This window comes from Hemiscyllium ocellatum, chromosome 8 (assembly GCF_020745735.1).
Source record: "Hemiscyllium ocellatum isolate sHemOce1 chromosome 8, sHemOce1.pat.X.cur, whole genome shotgun sequence".
In the NCBI taxonomy this organism is placed as follows: Eukaryota; Metazoa; Chordata; class Chondrichthyes; order Orectolobiformes; family Hemiscylliidae; genus Hemiscyllium; species Hemiscyllium ocellatum.
In genome coordinates this window covers 103,883,679-103,905,783 of record NC_083408.1, presented here as the reverse complement: position 1 = coordinate 103,905,783, position 22,105 = coordinate 103,883,679, and the positions used below count along the sequence as shown (strand labels likewise).

The window sequence follows — 22,105 nt, the reverse complement described above, 5'->3', positions numbered from 1 at the left end:
AAATGCCCATGATTGCGTCAGCGCACACAGGCTGTATTATGATTGGCTGGTTGCCCGCTAGACGGAAGTGGTATTGCGCACTTCCGCCCTGCAGCGCCATCTTGCCCCGCTAGTTGGAAGGTGACCGTTGGTCAGTTATGAAGTCCGTGCCTCACGTGCCATGAGTCTGTGGAGAGGAGCGAGGTTGACGAGCGGTCTCCGCCCCCAGGGACTGGCCTGGCTCCTGCGGGACGGTGGCTGCGGCAGGAGGGGATGTTCCTCCAAGCAAGAGGAGCAGGAGAGCGGCCCTCCCGAGTTCTACGATGTGGTTATCTCGGGCGGCGGGATGGTTGGCACCGCTATGGCCTGTGCTCTAGGTAGGCCCCGGGGGGGTCGGGGGCCGCCCTGGTCCCGTCCCCGGGGGGGTCGGGGGCCGCCCTGGTCCCGTCCAGCAACACATTTTTCAGCTCTGATCTCCAGCATCTGCAGTCCTCACTTTCTCCCACTCCAGATATACCAATCTAGACTGACACTTTATTTATCCTTATCTGCTGTCTCAAACTTATTCATTGTTTGGACATTTGAGATTTCCTCTGGAATTTCTGTATTGAAATGTTCTCTAAATTTCTTGACGTAACTGAGCTCCTTTAAGCCTACTACCATTTTAGTGAACCGCTTCTGTATCCTCCCAAGGCCTTGACATCATTCTGGGTACCACACTTTAAGAATGGAATGAAACTCCAGTTGAAGCCACAAGTCTCTTGAGGTTTAGGGTAAATTCCTTGCCTTCAAATGCTGTTTCTCTGTGGCTCAGTTGGAAATACTTCTGTCTCTGAGCCACAATATTGTGGGTTCAATTAAAGACTGCCATCCTTTAGTGGAGAATGAAGGGAGTGCTACACTGTTGGAATTCACGAGAGATGTTAAAATGAAACATCACATGAGTGGATGTAAACAATCTTATGGCAGTAATTTGAAGAGTAAGAATGTTCTCCCCCTAGTACCCTAGTCAACGTTTACTTTCCATCAGCTTAAAAAAAAAGTTATCTGATCACTCGTACTGCTGTTTGTGCAAATAGGCTGTCTTATTTAATAGGAGAAAGTGAGGACTGCAGATGCTGGAGTACCAGAGTTGAAAAATGTGGTGCTGGAAAAACACAGCAAGCCAGGCAGCATCCGAAGAGCAGGAGAATCGACGTTTCGGGCATAAGCCCTTCAGAAATGAAGGGCTTCCTGAAGAACGGCTTATGCCTGAAACATTGATTCTCCTGCTCCTCGGATGCTGTCTGGCCTGCTGTGTTTCTCCACCACCACATTTTTCAACTCTGTCTTATTAATATGTTACGACAGTGACTATTCTTCCTAAGTGCTTTAAATGCAAAGCGCTATGGAATGTTTTGCAGTTATGAAAGGCACTAGAGAATTGCAAATCTCTTTATAAACTTGTTATTCATCATGAGACCTTACTTTTCCTATATCCTGTTTATTATTGTACTGTTGAATTTACCTTGCCTCTCCTCATAATTCTCTTCATTGAACGTTTTGCACTGATCTGTCTTTTTGAAAGTTATTCCTGACCACCTTGCTGTTTAGAGTGTTTCTACATATTTTAACCTCTGCAAACTTTGAAGTTATATCTAATATACATCAAAAAGAGCAGAGGCATTAATGATGACCTCGCAATACCTCTGCATATTTGTTTGTAGTCTGCTTTTAAAAAAAATTACCACTAATCTGCTTTGTGTTTGTAACCATGCTGCCAGCTGCCCATTTAAACTCATGGATTTTAATTTTGCTATCAAGTCTATGAATTAAAATGTCTCCTTAACTTTTCTCACTGCTGTGGGTTTAGCCTCTTCCCGGTTATAAAATACTAATATTTACAATTGGTCTGTCCTCTAATTCCACCCCAAAGTCCAAAGAAAATCAGAAGACTTTCAGCAGAGTTTAACAATTTCCATCTGTGCTTCTCTCCAATACATACTTGATTCTTAATCTGCTTCAGCCTTCTTCTGACTAATATAATGTCTTTTACAAAGTCAAATGGTGCAAATGCTTTCAGTTTTTCGAGTGAGGTCTCCAACTGCCTGGAGTATAAATGTCATAGCAAGCCTGAACTATGTAACAAAGGAGTCTGGTTCAAAATGTATCCTCTTAATTTTCTATTTCTATAATTAGTTGATCTACAGCAGTGAAAGAAACAATTTTGCCTTTGAATCCATGGCAGGAACTGTTGTAAAAATGACATGATTACTGCTTTTAAAAGCAAATGGATTTGGAATTCAGAGGTTATTGGGAGGTAGACGGGATGTGGAATTTGAAACAAACTGATCAGCCACAATCCTATAAAATGGTTTTTGTGGGCCTGAGGGGCTTAAAGTTCCACTTTTAACTATTTTGAATGTTCATACGAATGATCTTTAAGCAATGACTGTCTTGTATAATGATATCAAATAATATTCAAATTAATATCTATTACAGTATTTTTATTTCTCTGCAGCTTATGATCCAAATCTAATGGAGAAAAAGATCCTGCTTTTGGAGGCTGGAAATAAGAAAGCGGATGGCCAGCTACCAGAATTGTATAGTAACCGAGTGAGCGCACTTACTCCAGGCACTGCAGCATTCCTAAGCCGTAAGCCTCAGTGGGCCCTTATACTTTTCATTTCAGTTGGTGTTGTACTGCAGTTGTCATTTGTGGCGAGGTAGCATAGCTGCGCTAAAGTTAATCTGTGCTGTTGAGCATTGTGTTTGGCTATTCTTGTGTTACTTGCCTTAAGTGGCTGTAGGATGTACTTCAATATTCTCTCTTGCCAACCTGCTTCTATGGTAGTGCTTCCTCAACTAATTTCCAGAATCCGTTTTAACTGTTGAAAATTAATACTACCCCAAATAAAACCCAGTAGAAATAAAACAGCCTAGTTCAATGTATAATTATTAAAGTTCACGAATTATAGATCAACCTTTAATCATATATGAAAATGTACTATGAATTAAAAACCTGCTATAAAAGTCTCAGGCTGTTAGAGGATGGGCTGCTACCAGTCATCACATCCTTATTGTCTGCTATTATCACTGCTCTAGGAAGTCTTTGTATTTAAATACATATTTATATAGTTGTGTCATAGCATGCTTGCTTAGAGCTACTGCAGCCAATCAAAATAGCCAACCTCAGGAGTTTGTCTTATGGTTGGTTAATTCCCACCGATGGGGCAATATGAGGTCAGTGGTTAATGTGATATTTTTATTCGTTGTGATGCATTTTGTTGTTTCTGTCACACCAACTTAGATTGTGACTTGTGGTTTTGGAACCATTCCTTGATGCAAAGAATAAAATGCTCTTACAGTTCTATTTGTGATCGTTGAGGTAAAGGGGCAAAGATGCTAAAAGACCATCAGTACTTGTGCAGTGTGTGCATGCACAAAAACACAATACCAAAAAGGGACCTCTTCCATTATTTCAGCTTTATGTTTACATCATTTTCCTTCCTAGGTTTGGGAGTTTGGGATCATATATGCAACATGAGATACAAGCCATTCAAGAGAATGCAGGTAAAACTTCAGTGGCATTTTTATTGATTCATTTTCTCAATTTTCTTTTGTTCAGTTTCCAGTACTGATCAAGAGTTTGGCCATTGAGGTGCAGACTTACAAAGGGCATAGGCTCATGGTTCAACCTCTGGCCTGTGAGAAGTGTTGGTGAGTTATCACAGTCTAGCTTGTTAATGGCACACTTCGCTGCCCCAGTGTGCATGCGGCAGTGGGATTGCCAGTCAAGTGAGCTGCTTTGTTTTGGACAGTGTTGTGCTTCTTGTGTGTTTTTGCAGCTGCTTTCATCCAAACAAATGGAAAGTATTCCATCATCATCCTGACTTGAGCCTTATGGCATTCAGGAGGAAAGTACTTATTCCTGCCCATGAAGCCACGGTATGTAATCCTCCCGCTGTTGGTGTTAGGCAAAGTCAGTGCCTGTGAAGAGACAGGGAATTTTAGTCATGTGAGTGTGGTGTTAGAAAAGCACAGCAGTCAGGCAGCATCCGAGGAGCAGGAGAATTGACGCTTCAGGCAAAAGCCATTCATCAGGATTTTTGCCAGAAATGTTGATTTTCCTGCTTCTCAGATGCTGCCTAACTTGCTGTGCTTTTCCAGCACCACACACTCTCGACTCTAATCTCTAGCATCTGCAGTTCTCACTTTTGCCTAGAGAATTTTAGTCAGGCTAATACTGGCAGTATCGCAAATACTCTGGCTTCCTCATGATACTTTGATTAGGTATCACTGGTTAAAGAACCCTCTGTGGACTTTCTGGCTAGAGTTTTTGAGGGCAGTACTATCTTTGAAGGAGCAATGACCTCCTATCCATCATTACATTTGAAGTGTAGATGGTTGCCTCTGATTGGTCTGTACTGATTGCAACTCTTCTGAGACTGAAACTGTTTATGCTCACATGCAACTAGATTTAGACAAGATTCAGTCTTGGCTGATAAGTGGCTGGAAACATTCATAACACAGAAGTGCCAGGAAACAATTTTCTCCCCTTGACGTTAAATGATATTACCATTGCTGAATCCTCCACTAATTCAGGGGCTACTATCAGCCAGATGCTTAACAAGACCAGACACATGCATGTGCTGTGGCTGTAAAAGCAGTATTTCTGATAAGTGACCTTACACTAAACTTCCTCAAGCCTTTCTGTCTAAAAGGCAAGAGTCAGGGATGTAAATGAATGTTGTCCACTTGTCTAAATGAGTACAGCACCAACAAGACTCAAGCTAAATGCTGTCCAGGGCAAAGTAGCCCATTTGACTGGCAACCTATTTACCACCTTCAATATTCACTCCTTCCATCAACAATATAAGGTGGCAGCAGTATTTTCATGTTGCGCTGCAACACCTCACTATGATTCACCCTGATAGCACTTTCCAAACTCTTGACCTCTATATTTAGAAGGGTGAGACAGCAGATACGTGGGCATGCCACTGAGCAAATTTACTTCCCAAATTTCATCATGTTCTGATTTTGAACTGCATCACTGCTGGACCAAAATCCTGGAGCTCCCTTGTGAACAACTCTTGGTGTACCTGCACTACATAGAACATTACAGTGCAGTATAGGCCCTTTGGCCTTTGATGTTGCACCGATCTTTGAAACCAACCTGAAGCCCATCTATCCTACACTATTCCATTATCATCCATATGTTTATCCAATGACCATTTAGATGCCCTTAAAGTTGGTGAGTCTACTACTGTTGCAGGCAGGGTATCCATGCCCTTACTACTAAGTAAGGACCCTATCTCTGACATCTATCCTATATCTTTCACCCCTCAATTTAAAGCTATGTCCCCTTGTGTTACTAATCACCATCCAAAGAAAAAGGCTCTCACTGTCCACCCTATCTCATCCTCTTATCATCTTGTATGTCTCTATTAAGTAACCTATCAACCTTCTTTAACAAAAACAGCCTCTAGTCCCTCAGCCTTTCCTCATAAGACATTCCCACTAAATTAGGCAACATCCTGGTAAATCTCCTCTGCGCCCTTTCCAATGCTTCCACATCCTTCCTATAATGTGGCGATCAGAACTGTACAAATTGCTCCAAATGTGGTCGCACCAGGGTTTTGTACAGCTGTAACATGCACTCATGGCTCTTATACGCAATGCCTTTACTAATAAAAGCTAACATACCATACGTCGTCTTAACAACCCTATCAACCTGGTTGGCAACTTTCAGGGGTCTATGCACATGGACATTGAGATCTCTGCTCATCCACACAACCAAGAATCTTACCATTAGCTTAGTACTCTGTATTCCTGTTACTCATTCCAAAGTGAATCACTTCACACTTTTCTGCATTAAACTCTATTTTTCACCTCTCAGCCCAGCTCTGCAGCTTATCTATGTCCCTTTGTAACCTGCAGCATCCTTCTGCACTGTCTACAGCTCCACCGACCTGAGTGGCAAACTTACTAACCCATCATTCTACACCCTCATTCAAGTCATTTATAAAAATGCCAAACAGCAGTGGCCCCAAACCAATCCTTGCAGTACACCACTAACAACTGAACTCCAAGATTAACATTTCCTATCAACCCACCACCTTCTGTTTTCTTACAACTGTAGCCACATTCAAGAAATGGACTGAAGCCTTTCGAGAAAGCAGCTTGCCACCATCTTAACAAGAATATGAAAGATTTATGCTGCCTTGCTAGCAATGTCCACGTTCATGAATGAATAAAATAAAATATTGGGATTAGAATCAGCTGTTTGATATTACCTGATTTTGGCTTTGGGAATGAGCCACTTTTAATTGGCCTGAGCAACCCTGAACGAGAGATTGGATAAACGAATGATAAACCATTGCCACTGTCACAGTGTACTGTGCTTTGATGATGGACGTCCCCAGCGCGCACAGTCCAGCTCAGCAGTAATAAATTGCTTTATCTCTAACATCTACCATCCAGGCTGAAGTGAAGAGTAAACAGTTGAATGAGGTTTTGCTGTCTGTAGAACTGTAAAATTTGGGACTTCAGAAGATGATTGTTAATATGAGAAATAGAAGAAAGGGCAGTATAGTTGGCATTTCCAAGTGATTGAACAAATCCTCCTTGTTTGATCTCATCACCTAACTTGGTATGCTAAAGGAAGAAAATAAAAAATTGGTAAGGCAAAATGGAGACTTGGTCAAGGTTTTGTAAGTTGGTAAAGTGGTTTATTGGTAAAGATAGGAATCCTTTCTGGTTATTTATGAACTGGGAGTAAAATGAAGTAATCCTGAGATGAATGCAAGCCAATCATCATTTTTACAGTAGCTACCTTACCCCCCTCGTGCACAGTGTCATTAAGTTTCAAGCATTTGTGAGAGGAAAAAGATATGTTTTGATTCCTCAAATGGTTCAGGAAGATGGGGGCAAGCCATGAGAACAGCACGGTGGGCGGCACGGTGGCACAGTGGTTAGCACTGCTGCCTCACAGCGCCTGAAGACCCGGGTTCAATTCCCGACTCAGGCGACTGACTGTGTGGAGTTTGCACGTTCTCCCCGTGTCTGCGTGGGTTTCCTCCGGGTGCTCCGGTTTCCTCCCACAGTCCAAAGATGTGCGGGTCAGGTGAATTGGCCATGCTAAATTGCCCGTAGTGTTAGGTAAGGGGTAATGTAGGGGTATGGGTGGGTTTCGCTTCGGCGGGTCGGTGTGGACTTGTTGGGCCGAAGGGCCTGTTTCCACACTGTAAGTCTAAGTCTAAGTCTAAGTCTAAGATCTATAGAATGACCAAATTGGCGGGCTGGACTGAACAAACTGGTATTCCTGGATCCTTTCTCGAATGGTTAGCTTCTACCATGTTCTGTTGCATAAGTGAGAGTGAATTGTGACTCTAAACTTCACTTGTTTTCTACTCAGGTTTGGGATGAATGTTCAGATGCAATGATTACATTTGACAAAGCTAACCTGTTGGAGGACATCGGCTTCATTGTTGAGAATGACGTGATATTGTCAGCTTTGTCTAAACAACTGACTGCTGCTGGTAGGTGTTGATCTCCCAAAAGCTACTGAATGCTTTTAAAAACAGGTTGCTGGGTTAATTACAGTGCTATTAAGTATAAACAATGCGTCAAGTGTGATCTTGTAGTTTCACTTCCATTTGGATTTGTTCACTTTTCTAAAGGTGCTGACTGAGGGTGATTCCTTAAGTTTAACCCATCACTTAGTATCTTGCTTTAGCATCTGTCTTTCAGATGAGATATTAAACTGAGACTCCATCTGGGCTCTTGGAAATGTTAAAAAAAATTACAGCATTGTTTTGACAAAAAGGTAGAGTTAGCACTTTGTAATGGCTATAACAATAGTTTTAAAGCATTCATTCAGGGAAGCAGAGTGGGTTCGGCATTTATCACCCATTTATATTTGTACTTGAGAAACATAGGAACGGGTATAAGCCATTTGATGCCTCAAACCTGCTCGGTCATTCAATATGATCTTGGCTGATCGTTGAGCTCATACCCTAATCCAGTCTTCCCCAAGATCCCTTTAAACTCAAGAACTATATCTACCTCATCCTTGAAAATGCATAATGTTTTGACCTCAACCATTTTCTATGGTAGTGAATTCCACAGTCTTACCAGTCTCTGGTTTCTCATTATTTTAGTCCCCCTGGTTCTGGAAAGTGATGGTGAGCACATTACTAAACTGCTGCAATCCAGGTGATGTAGAGTCACTATCTTCTGTTTGGAAGACAGGTACTGCCAAAGGAGCCTTGGTGTATTGTTGCAGTGCTTCTTGTTGATGTAACATACTGCTGTCACTGCGAGTCAGTGCTGGACTAGATGATCTAGTCATGATTTCATTGCTCTATAAAGATTTGCTGCTGCAGATGGAGCAGGAAGAAATTTTGCTCTCCTTTAGCAACAATAATTTGCATTTATACAGTGCAGTTAACACAGTTCAGTTTAAAAAAGAATCCCAATACATATCACAGGAAGCTGTCAAGTAAAATGTGACACTGAACTACAGTGCATACAACCAAAAACTTGGTTAAAGAAGTTGCTTTAAAGAGGAGAGATATGAGCAGACAGTTGATGAAAGGGCGTGCCATACCTTAGGGTCCAGTTAATTAAAGTTTGCCAGTGACGGTGATGATTATCAGGACTGTGCAAGAGGGTCAGAATTGGAGGAGCACAGAAATCTGAAAGGGCTGTCCAACTTCTTCCAAAAGAGAAGTAAAGAGGCAAGAGTTTTAGGGAGGGAATTCAAGAGCTTAGCCAAGGCAGCTGAAGGCATGGTTGTCATTGATAGTGATTGAATAAGTGGCCAAATTTGGAGAAACACGTATCATTTAAAGGCCTGGAGATATTACACAGGAGTGAGTCAGAGATTTAAAAACGAGAATGTGAATTTGTAAAATTTGAGGTGTTTCTTAACCTGTAGCCAGTGTACATCAGTAGGAATGGGGGTTAGGAGTGAATGCAACTTGGTGCAATTTAGGAATTCTTCCTATAGGACATGAAGGACACCTGTGGCAGGTGGTGTAATAAGATCATAAGACAAAGGAGCGGAAGTTAAGCCATTCAACCCTACCATTCAATCATAGTTGATCAGTTTCTCATTCCCATTCTCTGGCCTTCTCCCTGTAACCCTTAATCCTTTTGACAATCAATAACCACCTATCTCAATATTAAATATACTTAATGACTTGGCCTCCGCAGTCTGTGGCAATGAGTTTGGTAGATCCACTATTCTTCTTATCTCCGTTCTAAAAGGTCTTCCTTTTATCTAAGGCTCTGTCCTCGAGTCCCAGCCTGTCCTACCAATGGAAACATCTTCCGGACATCCACTCTGTCCAGGCCATTCAGAAACTGCAGAGAACCATGAAATAGATTTGTGTTTTGTTTACCCTCAGACAGGGTGCGTGTATTATACAGGAGCAAAGTGGTGAACTATACGTGGCCAGAACCAAGCCTAACACCTGATATGAACCCATGGGTGCAAATTGAACTTGCTGATGGGAGTAAACTTCAGGCATCAGTACTGGTAAGCAATAGTGAAATCAAACTCTCAGCATGTGATGAACATGTCATGTTTTTAATTTTTACCCTGTTCCCTTCCTGACTAGAGGTGTCACTTCATTATACAGTACACTTCAGGGTACACTGCAGTCCTTCTGGTGCCTTTGACTGGTGGTTATATACATTGTCAGTCATCCTCAACGTTGGGTCAGATATGCCAGCTGATTCTGATCCTACTTTCACTTGCATCTGCTTATGTTTTCTGAGAGATGAAACCTGACCAATTGTCCATGTTTCCTTTGCTTTCTTCTCCCATCCAAGATTGGAGACATGAAGCTCTGATGAAACATCCCTGGCACTGTCCCACACAATCCTGCATTTTAATCCTGGGACCTTCTATTGAGTTCCATGAAAGATGGTGTGCTTGCCTGACTGCAGGATGCTTTCACCCATTACACTGCATTTGAAACTTGAGGGTGTCAACGTGTAATAAAGCTCTGAAAATGGGCTTAAGGCTCTAGAATCTGTAAAGAGAAAAGTCATGCAAAGGTTTTAGGTGTAGATCACCTTGAAGGTACACAGTTTATGACCAATCCCACTGCATATTTTTATGCGGTTATTTTTTATTGATATTTGGTCAGCATTGTTATTTCTTATTGATTTGCTGCAGGAAGGTTTGCAGTGAGGTGAGGTGTGCAGTGCAGTATATCTCATTGGTTTAGTGTGCCGGAAGTTGATCTCCACTATTCCTAGAGTCATCACAAAAGTTAAAGATTTTAGAAAGTATTCTTTCTCAATTTTACCTGTCTTTTAGACCCAAATTGATAGAAAATATGGAACAGGTTTTTGTTCTCAATAAAAAGTACTATTTATTACAAGTAATTAGATTCTAGCTACAGGTAAACAGTTATGAACTGTCAGCATACAACCCTACTAATTAAAATTAATCCTCCTTTAAACACATGCACACACATGAAACAATGTAACTTTTCCCATTTCCAAAATCCTTCAGGCAGGGAATGTAGGAGAGTTATAGGGATGTACAGCATGGAAACAGACTTATCAATGCCGACCAGACATCCTAATGTAATCTAGTCCCATTTGCCAGCACGTAGCCCTTATCTCTCTGAACCCTTCCTAATCATACACCCATCCAGATGGCTTTTAAGTGTTGTAATTGTACCAGCTTCCCCTACTACCTCAGGCAGCTCATTTTGTACATGCAATACACCTGGTGTGAAAAAGTTGCCCCTTAGGTCCCTTTTAAATTTTTTTTCTCTCGCCCTAAACCAATGCCCTTGAGTTCTGGATTCACCCACCCTGGGGAAAAGACTTTGTATATTTACCTTATCCATGCCCCTTGTGATTTTATAAATGGCTATAAGGTCACCATATAGTCTTTGACGCTCCAGGGAAAACTGCCTCAGCCTTTTCAGCCTCTCCCTTTAGCTCAAATCCTCCAACCCTGGCCACATCCTTGTAAATCTTTTCTGAATCCTTTTAAGTTTCACAACATGCTTCCGAGAGAGAGAGAGAGAGACTAGAATTGCACACACTATTCCAAAAGTGGCCTAACCACTGTCCTGTACAGCCACAACATGACCTTCCAATCCTATAGTCAGTGTTCTGACCAATAAAGTAAGCATACCAAATGCTGCCTTCACTATCCTATCTACCTGCACCTTCACTTTCAAGGAAGTATGAGCCTGTACTCCAAAGTCTTTTTGTTCAGCAGCACTTCCCAGCACCTTACCATTAACTGTATATGTCCTGCTCTGATTTAGCTTTCCAAAATGCAGCACCTTGCATTTATCTAAATCAAACTCCATCTGCCACTCATCAGCCCATTAGACCATCTGATCAAGATCCTGTTGTACTCTGAGTTAACTTTCATCTCTGTCCACTTAGCCTCCAATTTTGGTGTCATCTGCAAACTTACTAACTATACCTCCTATGTTCACATCCAAATCACAAAAAATAATGGATCCAGCACCGATCCTTGTGGCACACCACTGGTCACAAGCCTCCAGTCTAAAGATCTGAAAGAAGTTGAAGTTCTACATTTTCTTCTACATCCATACTGTATTTCATTGTGCACAATGAATGAGCTGATTCATTGTCATAATTATCCCCAAATTAAATCTACCTGTGATGTATCAATAATGTAATGTAAAAAGTCATCTAAAACATATGGACTAGAGGACCTGGGTTGCGGGAATGGTAACTGATCACGTCCATGGTGTTGATATAATTACTGTTTTCTGATTAGTTAAACTTGACTACATTAAAAGATAATATCTTTCATCCAAATAGATTGGTGCAGATGGTCCAAACTCAATGGTGCGGCAGTCTGCTGGTATTCAGACTATGCAGTGGAAATACGATCAGTCTGCTGTGGTTGCTACCCTTCGCCTTGCTGAAGTAAGTAGATGACTGATAATGTACTCGAACAATTGACAGATGTCTGTGCAAAACTATTTAATTTGTGAATGAAGTGTGAGATTGTCATTGCTTCCAACTAATATTTTCTTTCTTTTAAATCTTTAGCCTACTGACAACAATGTGGCTTGGCAGAGGTTTCTGGTGACTGGGCCAATCGCAATGCTTCCGGTACACTTCACGTTCAATTTGAATTTACTTTCTGAACTATAAGATGCAGATTCTCTGAAACCATTGTATTAAAAAGTTTGTCATTAAGTCAGAGACCTTGGTTAAAATGTTCATGATTGCACAATCCTTTAATGAGTACACAACATTGAATGTATCATATTTGTAGCCCAGAAACAGTTCATGACCTAACAAGTTAATACTATTTGTTTCACATGATTCACCTCCTTGTAACCCCTTCAACTTATCCTTTTATTCCTTTCTCCCTCTTGTGTTTATCTAACTTTTCCTTCAATGTATCCATGCCATTTGCCTCAACTACTATTTCTGATTGTGAGTTTGTTAAGAAGTGCTTTCAGTGTAAACGATTTCTGAACAGAAAGAGGTTCAGATCCATCTAGTTAGCCTTCTACAGTTGTGCTGATCACCTGCTACATGGATAATGGCAGTTGTTCACTCCTCATTATAGTGACCAACTGGTCCAGATGTAAGACGAGGAAACGCCAGTAGTGGAGAATTTGGGAATGTTTGGACCCAAAGTCACCTGTTCCTTAAAAGCATGCTGCACTTAACCATCTGTCATGTCTTAGATTACTTTTCTATTCTGTTTGTATTTGAATATACAAACAAAATATTTGAAAAATCTGAGTTCACGGTACACACAAAAAATTATGGACAGCGAGAAATACTGGGAAAGTAGTTCAGTGGTTCCTGGTAACAAAGGTTGGTGAGATGATTCTTTTGCTGATCATTAGGCTGCTTTCACTGATTTGTAAGAGGTGGGGGGGGGGGGGTGGGGGGGGATGGCGGCTGGTTCACTTATGAACGGTCTCTAATCAATTAAAAGTCACAACTTATAGCAACAGCTGAAGGAAAGATAAAGGTTTTCTTCAGACCAAAAGTGCCTTTTATTGCAGAGAACTGCTGATCTGGTACTGATCTGAAGGTTTCTCTGCAAGCTATTCACTTACTTGAGGAATAATCACAGAATTGTTGGCAGGCAGAAGATGTTTGTCCTGTAACTGTTTTCTAGTCTACAAAGTAATCTGCTACCTATTGCCAACTAAAGTTCCATTTGTACACAATCCTTTTGCTCCAGTTCGCCTTTAACCATTGCTATAACCAACCCACAGTCGTGCAAGCAGTGTTCACAATAAGTATAAAATTACTTGCATTCAAAGCAGGCAGCAATCCTTCGAATCCCTAGTTTTAAACAGTTCGTTTTTCATTGAAGTCCCAGTTTAAAAAAAACACCATGAAAATAAAAATACCTGGTCTTTATAATGGACATTGCAAGTCAATTCTTGTGGGAGTTGTTACCAACTGTGAGTGACTAATTTTGGGCAAAGAGTGGGGTGCATTTTAATTTCGTTGTATAAGAATGATTAGGTCTGACTAATGCAATCCTTGAACTCTGTCTCTCTAGCTGTCTGATAATCTCAGTTCCTTAGTGTGGTCAACTTCCCACCAGCATGCATCTGACCTGCTCAGTATGGATGAAGAGACATTTGTGGATGCCATCAATTCAGCTTTTGTAAGTGAAATGTGAAGAAGGGGCTATTAAGTGCATAGTTGAATTGGGATGTTGCACATTGGATATTGGTCAATGCAAAGTTCAGGCAATGTTCATCCATGAGAGAAAAGAATCAATTAGACTTGCTGTTTGCGCTAACGCTGGAATGCCAATGCACATTGTCGAGCTGAGCTCTAATGCCTGTCTAACTGTCTTATTATTAGTGCTGGTGAATAGGAATGCTGTCTGCCTAACTTCCTGCTGTCACATTTTTTTTCACAGCTGTAGGTCAACATCTAAATTATTTATGTAAGCACTTAGAATTGAAATCTTATATGTAAGTAGCTGTTTTTGAACATGTAATTGGAAGTTCTGGCCAATAGGTGACACTATGGAGTAACTTCTGAAGACTACCTGTTTTGCTGTTCACTTAACAATTAAACAGCGCAGAACGATGAGCAATTCATCAGCAATTATTTATACTTAGACCATTCAGAGTAAGGTGATAGGATGGGTGAAGGCATTGAATTGTTTAATCAGCAGTGATTATATTGAACGACTGGGCAGGCTCAATGGACTGAAAGACCTACTCGTGTTCCTAAGTTCTGATATATATTACTTAAAAATCAATTTTTACTGTAAAGACTCTGAAATGAGAATCTGAAAGCAAAATTTCTCTTTCAAGACCGGTTAGAAAATTGAGGGAAAAGAAATTGAAACTTTTGTTGCTGTGAATTTTTAAAAAAATCACATTCAAGTGATCAGATTTAATATATTAAGTGGATTTCTGAGAGGCTATGCTTTGCAAATCCATTCCCTACTGCTTTATAGCGGAGGTATGCTTATTTTTTCTGTATTGCCTTGAGTTCTCCCAGATGTAAATATTCTTCTGCTATGAAAGCAAACTGGAGACTTGATTGAAACAATTAAATTTTTTTCATTTTCTGTACTTGCTCATTTCCTAATGCTGCTGTGTGTTTCTACTAAACTGGCAACCTCCGGCACTTGTGTCCTGACAGTAGGGTCCATGTGTGATGGGCTGCTTACCCGAGGGGGAGGTAGTGAGCATTATTGCTAAACTGAATCTGCCTTTCCTGGAACATTCTTTGACTTTAGTCATCAATACCTTGTATGGCTTTCATTTGGCTCTGCTACATCATTGTAACAAAATCAGCAATTTACTATGCAGAAAACTGTTCAGTTTTATTGTAGTTCACCAGGTTGGTGCTCATAAACTTGGGTGTTGGTTAGCTCAGTTGGCTGGACAGCTGGTTTGTGATGCAAAGTGTTGCCAAAAGCATGGGTTCAATTCCTGTACTGGTTAAAGTCACCACGAAGATTCTACCTTCTTGACCTCTCTCGCATCTGAGGCTTGATGACCTTCAGGTTAACTCAGCATCAGTTGTCTCTTTAATGAAAGAGCAGCCCTATTGTTCTCTGAGACTATGGCGACTTTACCTATATTATTGAGTAAATATTTAAGACAAACACTCAATTTGTACTAATTGCAATATGATATTTTGATTTGTGATAACATGGTGCTAAAGTTCTGATTTCTGCAAAACGTAAATGTTTATTGATATTTTGACTTTTTTTTGTAGTGGAGCAATGAGAATCACTCTGAATTTATTGACACTGCAAGCTCCATGTTAAAGACAGCTTTAATGTTCCTGCTGCCATCTGGCACATCGGTACGTCAGCTGCCACCAAGCGTGGCTCACATTGACCCAAAAAGCAGGGCTATGTTTCCACTTGGATTGGGTCATGCCACGAAGTATGTTAGACCACGTGTTGCTCTCATTGGGTAAGATCAATTCCCTATCCCTATCTCCTACATTGTGACCCATCTGAGATCGAAAGTCTAGGAAGTCAACTTGTGTGCTGGTATTATCGTTGGGAGGTGTCTCTTTGAATGCTGCAGGCAACTATTTGATCCTTGCATTGTGGCCCTTTTGACAGGACAGCAGAAACCTGAATTCTTGTATCTTACTGTTCACAGGAGGCAGGTTGAATGCTGCAGATGTCTGCTCCATTCATGATTGTGTTCTCATGTGACCTTGCGAACACACTTAGGGAAGCTAAGTTCTGGAATTTTCTCCTTCAGCCTCTCTCCTTTTAAAGAGCTCCTCAAGAAATCTCCTTAAATGACTCAATGTGTTTGATAATGCTCTTGTCAAGTGGCTTAGGATATCTTACTATATAAACAGTATAACTTAAATGTAAAACAAAGAACTGCAGTTACTGGAGATCTTAAACAAACAAAACACACAGATATTGCTGAGAAACCCAGCAGGTCTGGCCACATCTGTGGAGTGAAAACAGAGTTAATGTTTTGAGTTCAGTGACCCTCCTTCAGAAGTTCTGAGGAACGTTAACTCTATTTTCACAATTTAAATGTAAACTGCTATTGGTCAGTGCAAATTTAAACACATGCTATTGTTAGTGGAGTAAATTAATGGGCTGAATGCCTATTTCTGCTCCTATATTTTATGGTCTAAAAACCATGTCTCAAAATTAAATTTTTGCAAAATTCAAGAGTTTCTTTTTAAATTCACTCATAGTATGTGAGCGTTGCTGGTGAGCCAGCATTTATTGCTATCTTTGTTGTTATTGCTGTGAGCTACAAATCTTCTCAAACTCACTAAAATTTATTACTGTCTTTGAGAAGGTGGTGGTGAACTGTCACCTTAAACTGCTGCAGTTCCTGTGCTGTAGGTTGATCCACAGTGCCCTTAGGGAGGGAATTCCAGAATTTTGACCCAGCTTCAAGTTTTACTGAGGGTTTGAGAATGCACTGTTTGAAAGGTTGATGGAACTTCAGCAGTAACCTTCCACAGGAAATTGTACCTCTGTTTAACTTGAGAAGCCATAGGAAAGAATGGGATAATTGGTAGTTCTGCTGAGCACAGATGCAATGGATCAAATAGTCATCTTTGCTATACCATTCTAAGTTTTATTTGAGCCTCAAGTGCCAAAGTTGTCACTGGAGAAACTGATTAAATAATTAATATAATTCTATGATGCAAGGAGCAATATTAGTGTATATAATGCTGATTAAATGGACCTTGGGTTTATAAAGCACTCATATAATGTCTCTCAACACTTACACAATCAATTAAATCACTTCTGAAAGATGAAAATGTCATTGGATTTCAGATCTTTTCATGACCTCAGGCCATGCCAATGTGCATTGAAGCCAGTGATTTTTTTTTAAAAAAGCTATGGGCATTACTGTAATATAGGAAACAGAACAGCCAATTTCTGCACAGCAAGCTTCACAAACAACCATATGCTGTGGACAAAGATTTAATGAAAGGATATTGTTTGGGATAAAATGTGTCATTGGGTTCACTTGAAATAGATTTTCATCTTCATTCTCATGTCTCATCAGAAAGATAATACTTCCTGCTGTGCATCATTCCATCACTGTTGTGCTGGAATATTAGCTGCGACTTTCATGCTCATATTTGGATTAAGACATGAACCCACTAGTCTCTCAGGCCAGAGAGGTACAAATGAGCCATGGCTGATGACTTTGAAGTTGTTAGAAAACGCTCGACTTTCTGAAAATAAGAAACTGCACCATCACCAAGCCTACTCAGATGAATAAACATTTAATCTGTTTTTGCTATTACAGGTTGAGATCTGTACAGAAATATTCTGATGTTAGTTCAGCTCCTTTTGTGGGCTTCAATAATTTTGATTAGTTAGCTTTTATAATATCATTATCTGTTGGGAGAATAAAAACCCTTTTCAATATGCAAAGTGACAAATCCAACAACGTTGTCCTGCTAAATAAACATGAACTTTCTGCATAATTTAAATAGTGTGCGGAAAGGTCTGAGTATTATATTTTGATTTTCTTTCTCGATTGGAAATGATGAAAGTAAAATCTGGTTGTCTTGATATGACTGGATCGTCCTCCTAGTGACTTGGTAGGGAACATTGTTTCATTGCTTAATAAATATTCTCTTAATTTGTAATTTCCTTCCTTTTATAGGGATGCTGCACACAGAGTTCACCCATTAGCAGGGCAGGGAGTCAACCTGGGTTTTGGGGATGTTGTTAGTCTCTCTCAACATCTCAGCGAGGCAGCCTACAATGGCAAAGACCTAGGTAGGAGAACCTTTGTCTCTGGCTAGTTTAATTGTAAATGGGGTCATTTTTGGTGATGAAGGCTGGTTTTTGAAAAAAAAACACTAGGTTCTCTTTCTAAGAATTCTCACTTTAATGCACTCTGTGTAGACTTTGCAAGTTTTCATCCCGGATATCCCATTTGGGTTCTCATTCCTATAATTTACATGACTTCTTACTCCCTTTTCTGACCCACTCATCTGCCAAGTGAAGCTGATTGTGAGCAGGTAATCTCCTGAGGTCGGAGGTACGTGTGTGATTGGTATGTCTTCATTCTGCTCCCAAAACCTGGCTGATTAGCTGAGGAAAGCATTATAGCTTTGTCTCAGTGTTCCTCAAGGCATTTAAGATCAAATACAGCATTCTGGTGAACCAGTGTTTAAAAGCTAGAAATAATTGACCTCGGGCTACCATAATTGTACACTCCCAGAGTCAAGATAATCTTGTGCCTGATGTTCCTCCCCATTAATGTTGCCCACTGCCAGTGGATAGTTGTCAGAAATGCTGGCTTCTTCTTTATAAATCTCCGACATCCTAGCGAAGGATGCTGATGCCATTTTCAGGATTCAAACTTATACCAGCTCAGTACAGATCAAAAATTGAACCTCACCTTTGAATAACAGCATGAATATTGGTAGTGTTTTAATCTATCTCAGTTGGGGTGAGACTTGTAGCAGTTCAGAATTGAACAGGAAGTGGACTCTATTGTGTCTGCATCAACTGTCTGAGCATTTTAACCTGGTGCCAATCTTCTATCATTTCCTGTTTTTTTTCTGTTGGAAGGATGTTGTGAAACTTGAAAGCATTCAGAAAAGATTTCAGGATGTTGCCAGAGTTGGAGGATTTGAGCTATAGGAAGAGGTTCAATAGGCTGGGGCTGTTTCCCTGGAGCGTCGGAGGCTGAGGGGTGACCTTACAGAGGTTTATAAAATCATGAGAGGCATGGATAGGGTAAATAGACAAAGTCTTTTCCCTGGGGTGGGGGAGTCAAGAACTGGAGACCATAGGTTTAGGGGATAGGGTAAAGATATAAAAGATACCTAAGGGGCAACATTTTCACGCAGAAAATGCATGTGCATGTATGGAATGAGCTGCCAGAGGAAGTGGTGGAGGCTGGTAAAATTACAACATTTAAGAGGTATCTGGATGGATATATGGGCCAAGTGCTAGCAGGTGGGACTAGATATTTTAACCCAATCTGGTTGGCATGGATGAGTTGGACCGAAGGGTCTATTTTCTTGCAATACTTCTCCAATACTCTAAATAATCAGCCACTGCTGCTTTGAATGCCTCAGTTGAATGAGTAATTCATCAAACTGCTTTTTTAAGTCGTTATAACGAATAAAACAACTCCTTATAGGCTGAATTTCCAGCTATATGATGGGGGTTTTTATTCTTTGATGGAATGAGGGTATCACTGGCTAGGCCAGCACTTATTGCCCACCCCTAATTGTCCAGAGGGTAATTAGATATAATCTACTATATTGTCCTCAGACTTTTACTTATTATGCTTTACAACTTATTTATCTAAGCACTATTAACTAGTGGAATTGAGTTGACTGCTTTGCGTTTTAACCACTGCCATCATCAACCATTGTTTCCTCTTGTTTATCTAGGGTCTACCAACCACCTCAATGCATTTGAAACAGAGCGTCAGAGACATAATCTCCCTGTCATGGCTGCAATAGACCTGCTGAAAAGATTATATTCAACTAAAAGTATACCATTGGTCTGTCTGAGGAGTCTTGGTCTGCAGGCAACAAATGCATTTGTACCTATTAAGGTAATCAGTTTATTATTTGTAAGGATGAGAGTTTTGGAATAACACACATTAGGATACCGAATGGTTTCCACTGGCCTATCAATTGGTAGGAATTAACAGCTAAATTTGGTTTGACATTAGAAACAAGGAAGAATGGAGTATGCATTTTCATGGGGGTTATCAGAATAAGCATTTGCTTGTGGACTCTGTTAATTTAATCAGTACTTTAATGATAAATACTAAAAGGTTTAGAAAAAGGGTTAGTTGTTTCAGCCAATGTTGCTCTTACATAACCCAGTGGCCATTGTAAAATTACATTGACAGAAACCTGGGAGCAGGGTCATGTGCTCTCACTTCAAGGATTTTTTTGTTTTAAACAAAGTGTTTTAATAAAATTGGCTTGTGTTATGTTTGATATTTTATTAATAAACTTTTTCCATTATTTCCAGGAGCAAATCATGGCATTCGTCAGTAGGTGAATCGTATTTCGCATCTATCTTGGATTTCTTCTATCTCTGGAGAATTGCAAATTCTGGCTGCTAGGAAACTTTTTATTTGAATTCTTGTTGTTCACTGTAAAGGACTGATTTGTTATATTTTCTAATTTATTACATTGGAATGGAATACATGGTAAATATTTGATTTGTACTATACTATCAAATTCCTTGTCAGCTTGCATCCAAAATAATGTGCCACAGAACAGTGAACATGGATGGTGAATGGTACAAGAAATCCAAAAATAGTCAGAATGACCTCATCGCCCACTCACTGGTGAAGTTTGTTTGTGGTTTGTGACAGTCCAATGCATGGTTAAATCTTATAAAGGAAAGTACAAATTAATTCAGGTTGATGAATCATAACGTGATTAAAAAGAGAGAAGCCGCCTGAATGCTTAAATGCATTGAATTGTTACGCTGTAGAGCAAAATGTACACTGATTGCTATCATTTTGTTTATGGGAAGGGACACTGCAACTTGTTTTGTGTGAACAGTATGCACAGACGTCAGATAGTAGTGTACATTGAACTATCACTGTGTTTTAAGAAACTTGAGCCTCTTGTACCTGATGCAGTCTGGGTCCATCAGGGTAAAGAGAAAGCAAACCGAGACAGATACTGTAAGAGTTAATTAACACTTACAAATGGTATTTTTATAAAATAAGGCCAAAATAGTGAAATTACATATTAGAAATAAAAGTTATACTAATGTTTTGTGATTTGTAAACTTACTAATTTTGATGTAGATACATTGTGAACTGGTATTGCAAGTGGTGTCTTCAGAAGTGAGGGATCTTTTGAAGTGAATGGTCACAAAATAGCAGGATTTCTAAAAGTCAAGTTTGCAAATTAAGCAAATCTTTCAGATGTTTCCTGGGTGAACTCTGGTAGTCATGTGCCATTTGGCTCAGACCATCAGTGAACTTGGGTATAGATTGACTTTCCATATTTTCCTACTATTTTTACCGGAGCAGTATGCAATTGCTTCCAGAGTTCTGATCTCCGAGTGCTGTGAATTTTAAAATCCAGCTTAATGTTTTCATGAATACAGTGAATTGTAAGAACTGAACAGATGAAAATCTTATTTTGTCAGTCAGTTTGAAAAAAAAAACAGCTTATGTTGGTACCTGTAAGTAAATTACCTGCAGTTGTACTCCAAGGGCATATTCAGTGTCATTTTTAATATAGATTACTATAAATACTATTATTTTAGTACAATACTATTTGGTAATTTAACAACCTGTTTGCTAATGTTTAATGAGTCTTAAGACATTTTCTTGCCAAATATTAGTTTTTTCCCCTGAACCATTTCTTGATTTTGATTTGATTTATTATTGTCACATGTACCTAAGTACTGTCAAAAGATTTGTTTTGTGTGCTGGACAGGCAGATCATATCATACAAAGTGCATTAGGGTAATAGAACAGAGCAATATTAATGTTATGACAGCAGAAAAAGGTGCACAGAGTGAGATCAACATTAAATTTAAAATTTGAAAAGTCCATTTGTAAGTCTAATAACAGCAGAGAATAAGCTGTTCTTAAATCTGTTTAAGCTTTTGTATCTACTCCATTAAATAATTTTGGAATCAACAGGGTTTTGATGTTGCTGTGTAGTGATAATCTGCTCTAAAGAGTGAGTTAATTGCAAATTTTCTTTTACCTTATTTTAATCAAGTACATTTATGTTCAATATGTAGGCATTGATTGACTTGTACTAAAAGTCTAAATTCACACTTCAGTCTCAAGTTTCACATTACAACGCTTGTCAGTTTCTCCACTTTTATTTTACAAACTAAGCCATTGAATAATACTTTAATTTAGTTAGAGGCTCCCACCAATTATGATGTCTTCCCTTTCTTTATATTGTATTGTATAATTATAATGGGAGGGTCAGTCGTTGTAGATGGCTGGAATACTATGCAAAGTGATGGAAATGGGGTGGATTCAATCCCTATAACAGCTAATTATCTGTAATTTTAAAAAGTACTAATGTGAAAAATTAATTAGCTTAAATTTGACAAATCCCGAGAACCCAATGATCTTTGCCTTTTCATTTCTTAATGTTATTAATTCAGAAATGTAGTGGCACGGTATTTGAAAAAGGATGGAGAGAG

At 39.7% G+C, this 22,105-nt stretch overlaps 1 protein-coding gene across 2 annotated transcripts; it reads left to right on the top strand.

Moving 5' to 3' along the window:
• Positions 1-93: 93 nt before the first annotated feature.
• Positions 94-21,581, top strand: coq6 (coenzyme Q6 monooxygenase). 2 transcript variants are annotated; one of them, XM_060829402.1, is made up of 12 exons: positions 94-356; positions 2,480-2,614; positions 3,473-3,531; positions 7,376-7,499; positions 9,372-9,502; positions 11,791-11,898; positions 12,025-12,087; positions 13,511-13,618; positions 15,199-15,401; positions 17,598-17,713; positions 19,348-19,514; positions 19,943-21,581. In XM_060829402.1, the coding sequence occupies exons 1-12, from the start codon at positions 161-163 to the stop codon at positions 19,970-19,972; spliced, it is 1,440 nt and encodes a 479-aa protein (XP_060685385.1). In that variant the 5' UTR covers positions 94-160; the 3' UTR covers positions 19,973-21,581. The 2 variants fall into 2 exon arrangements, with proteins under 2 accessions (XP_060685385.1, XP_060685386.1); XM_060829403.1 differs by having other exon boundaries at positions 268-356; positions 2,461-2,614.
• Positions 21,582-22,105: the final 524 nt, after the last annotated feature.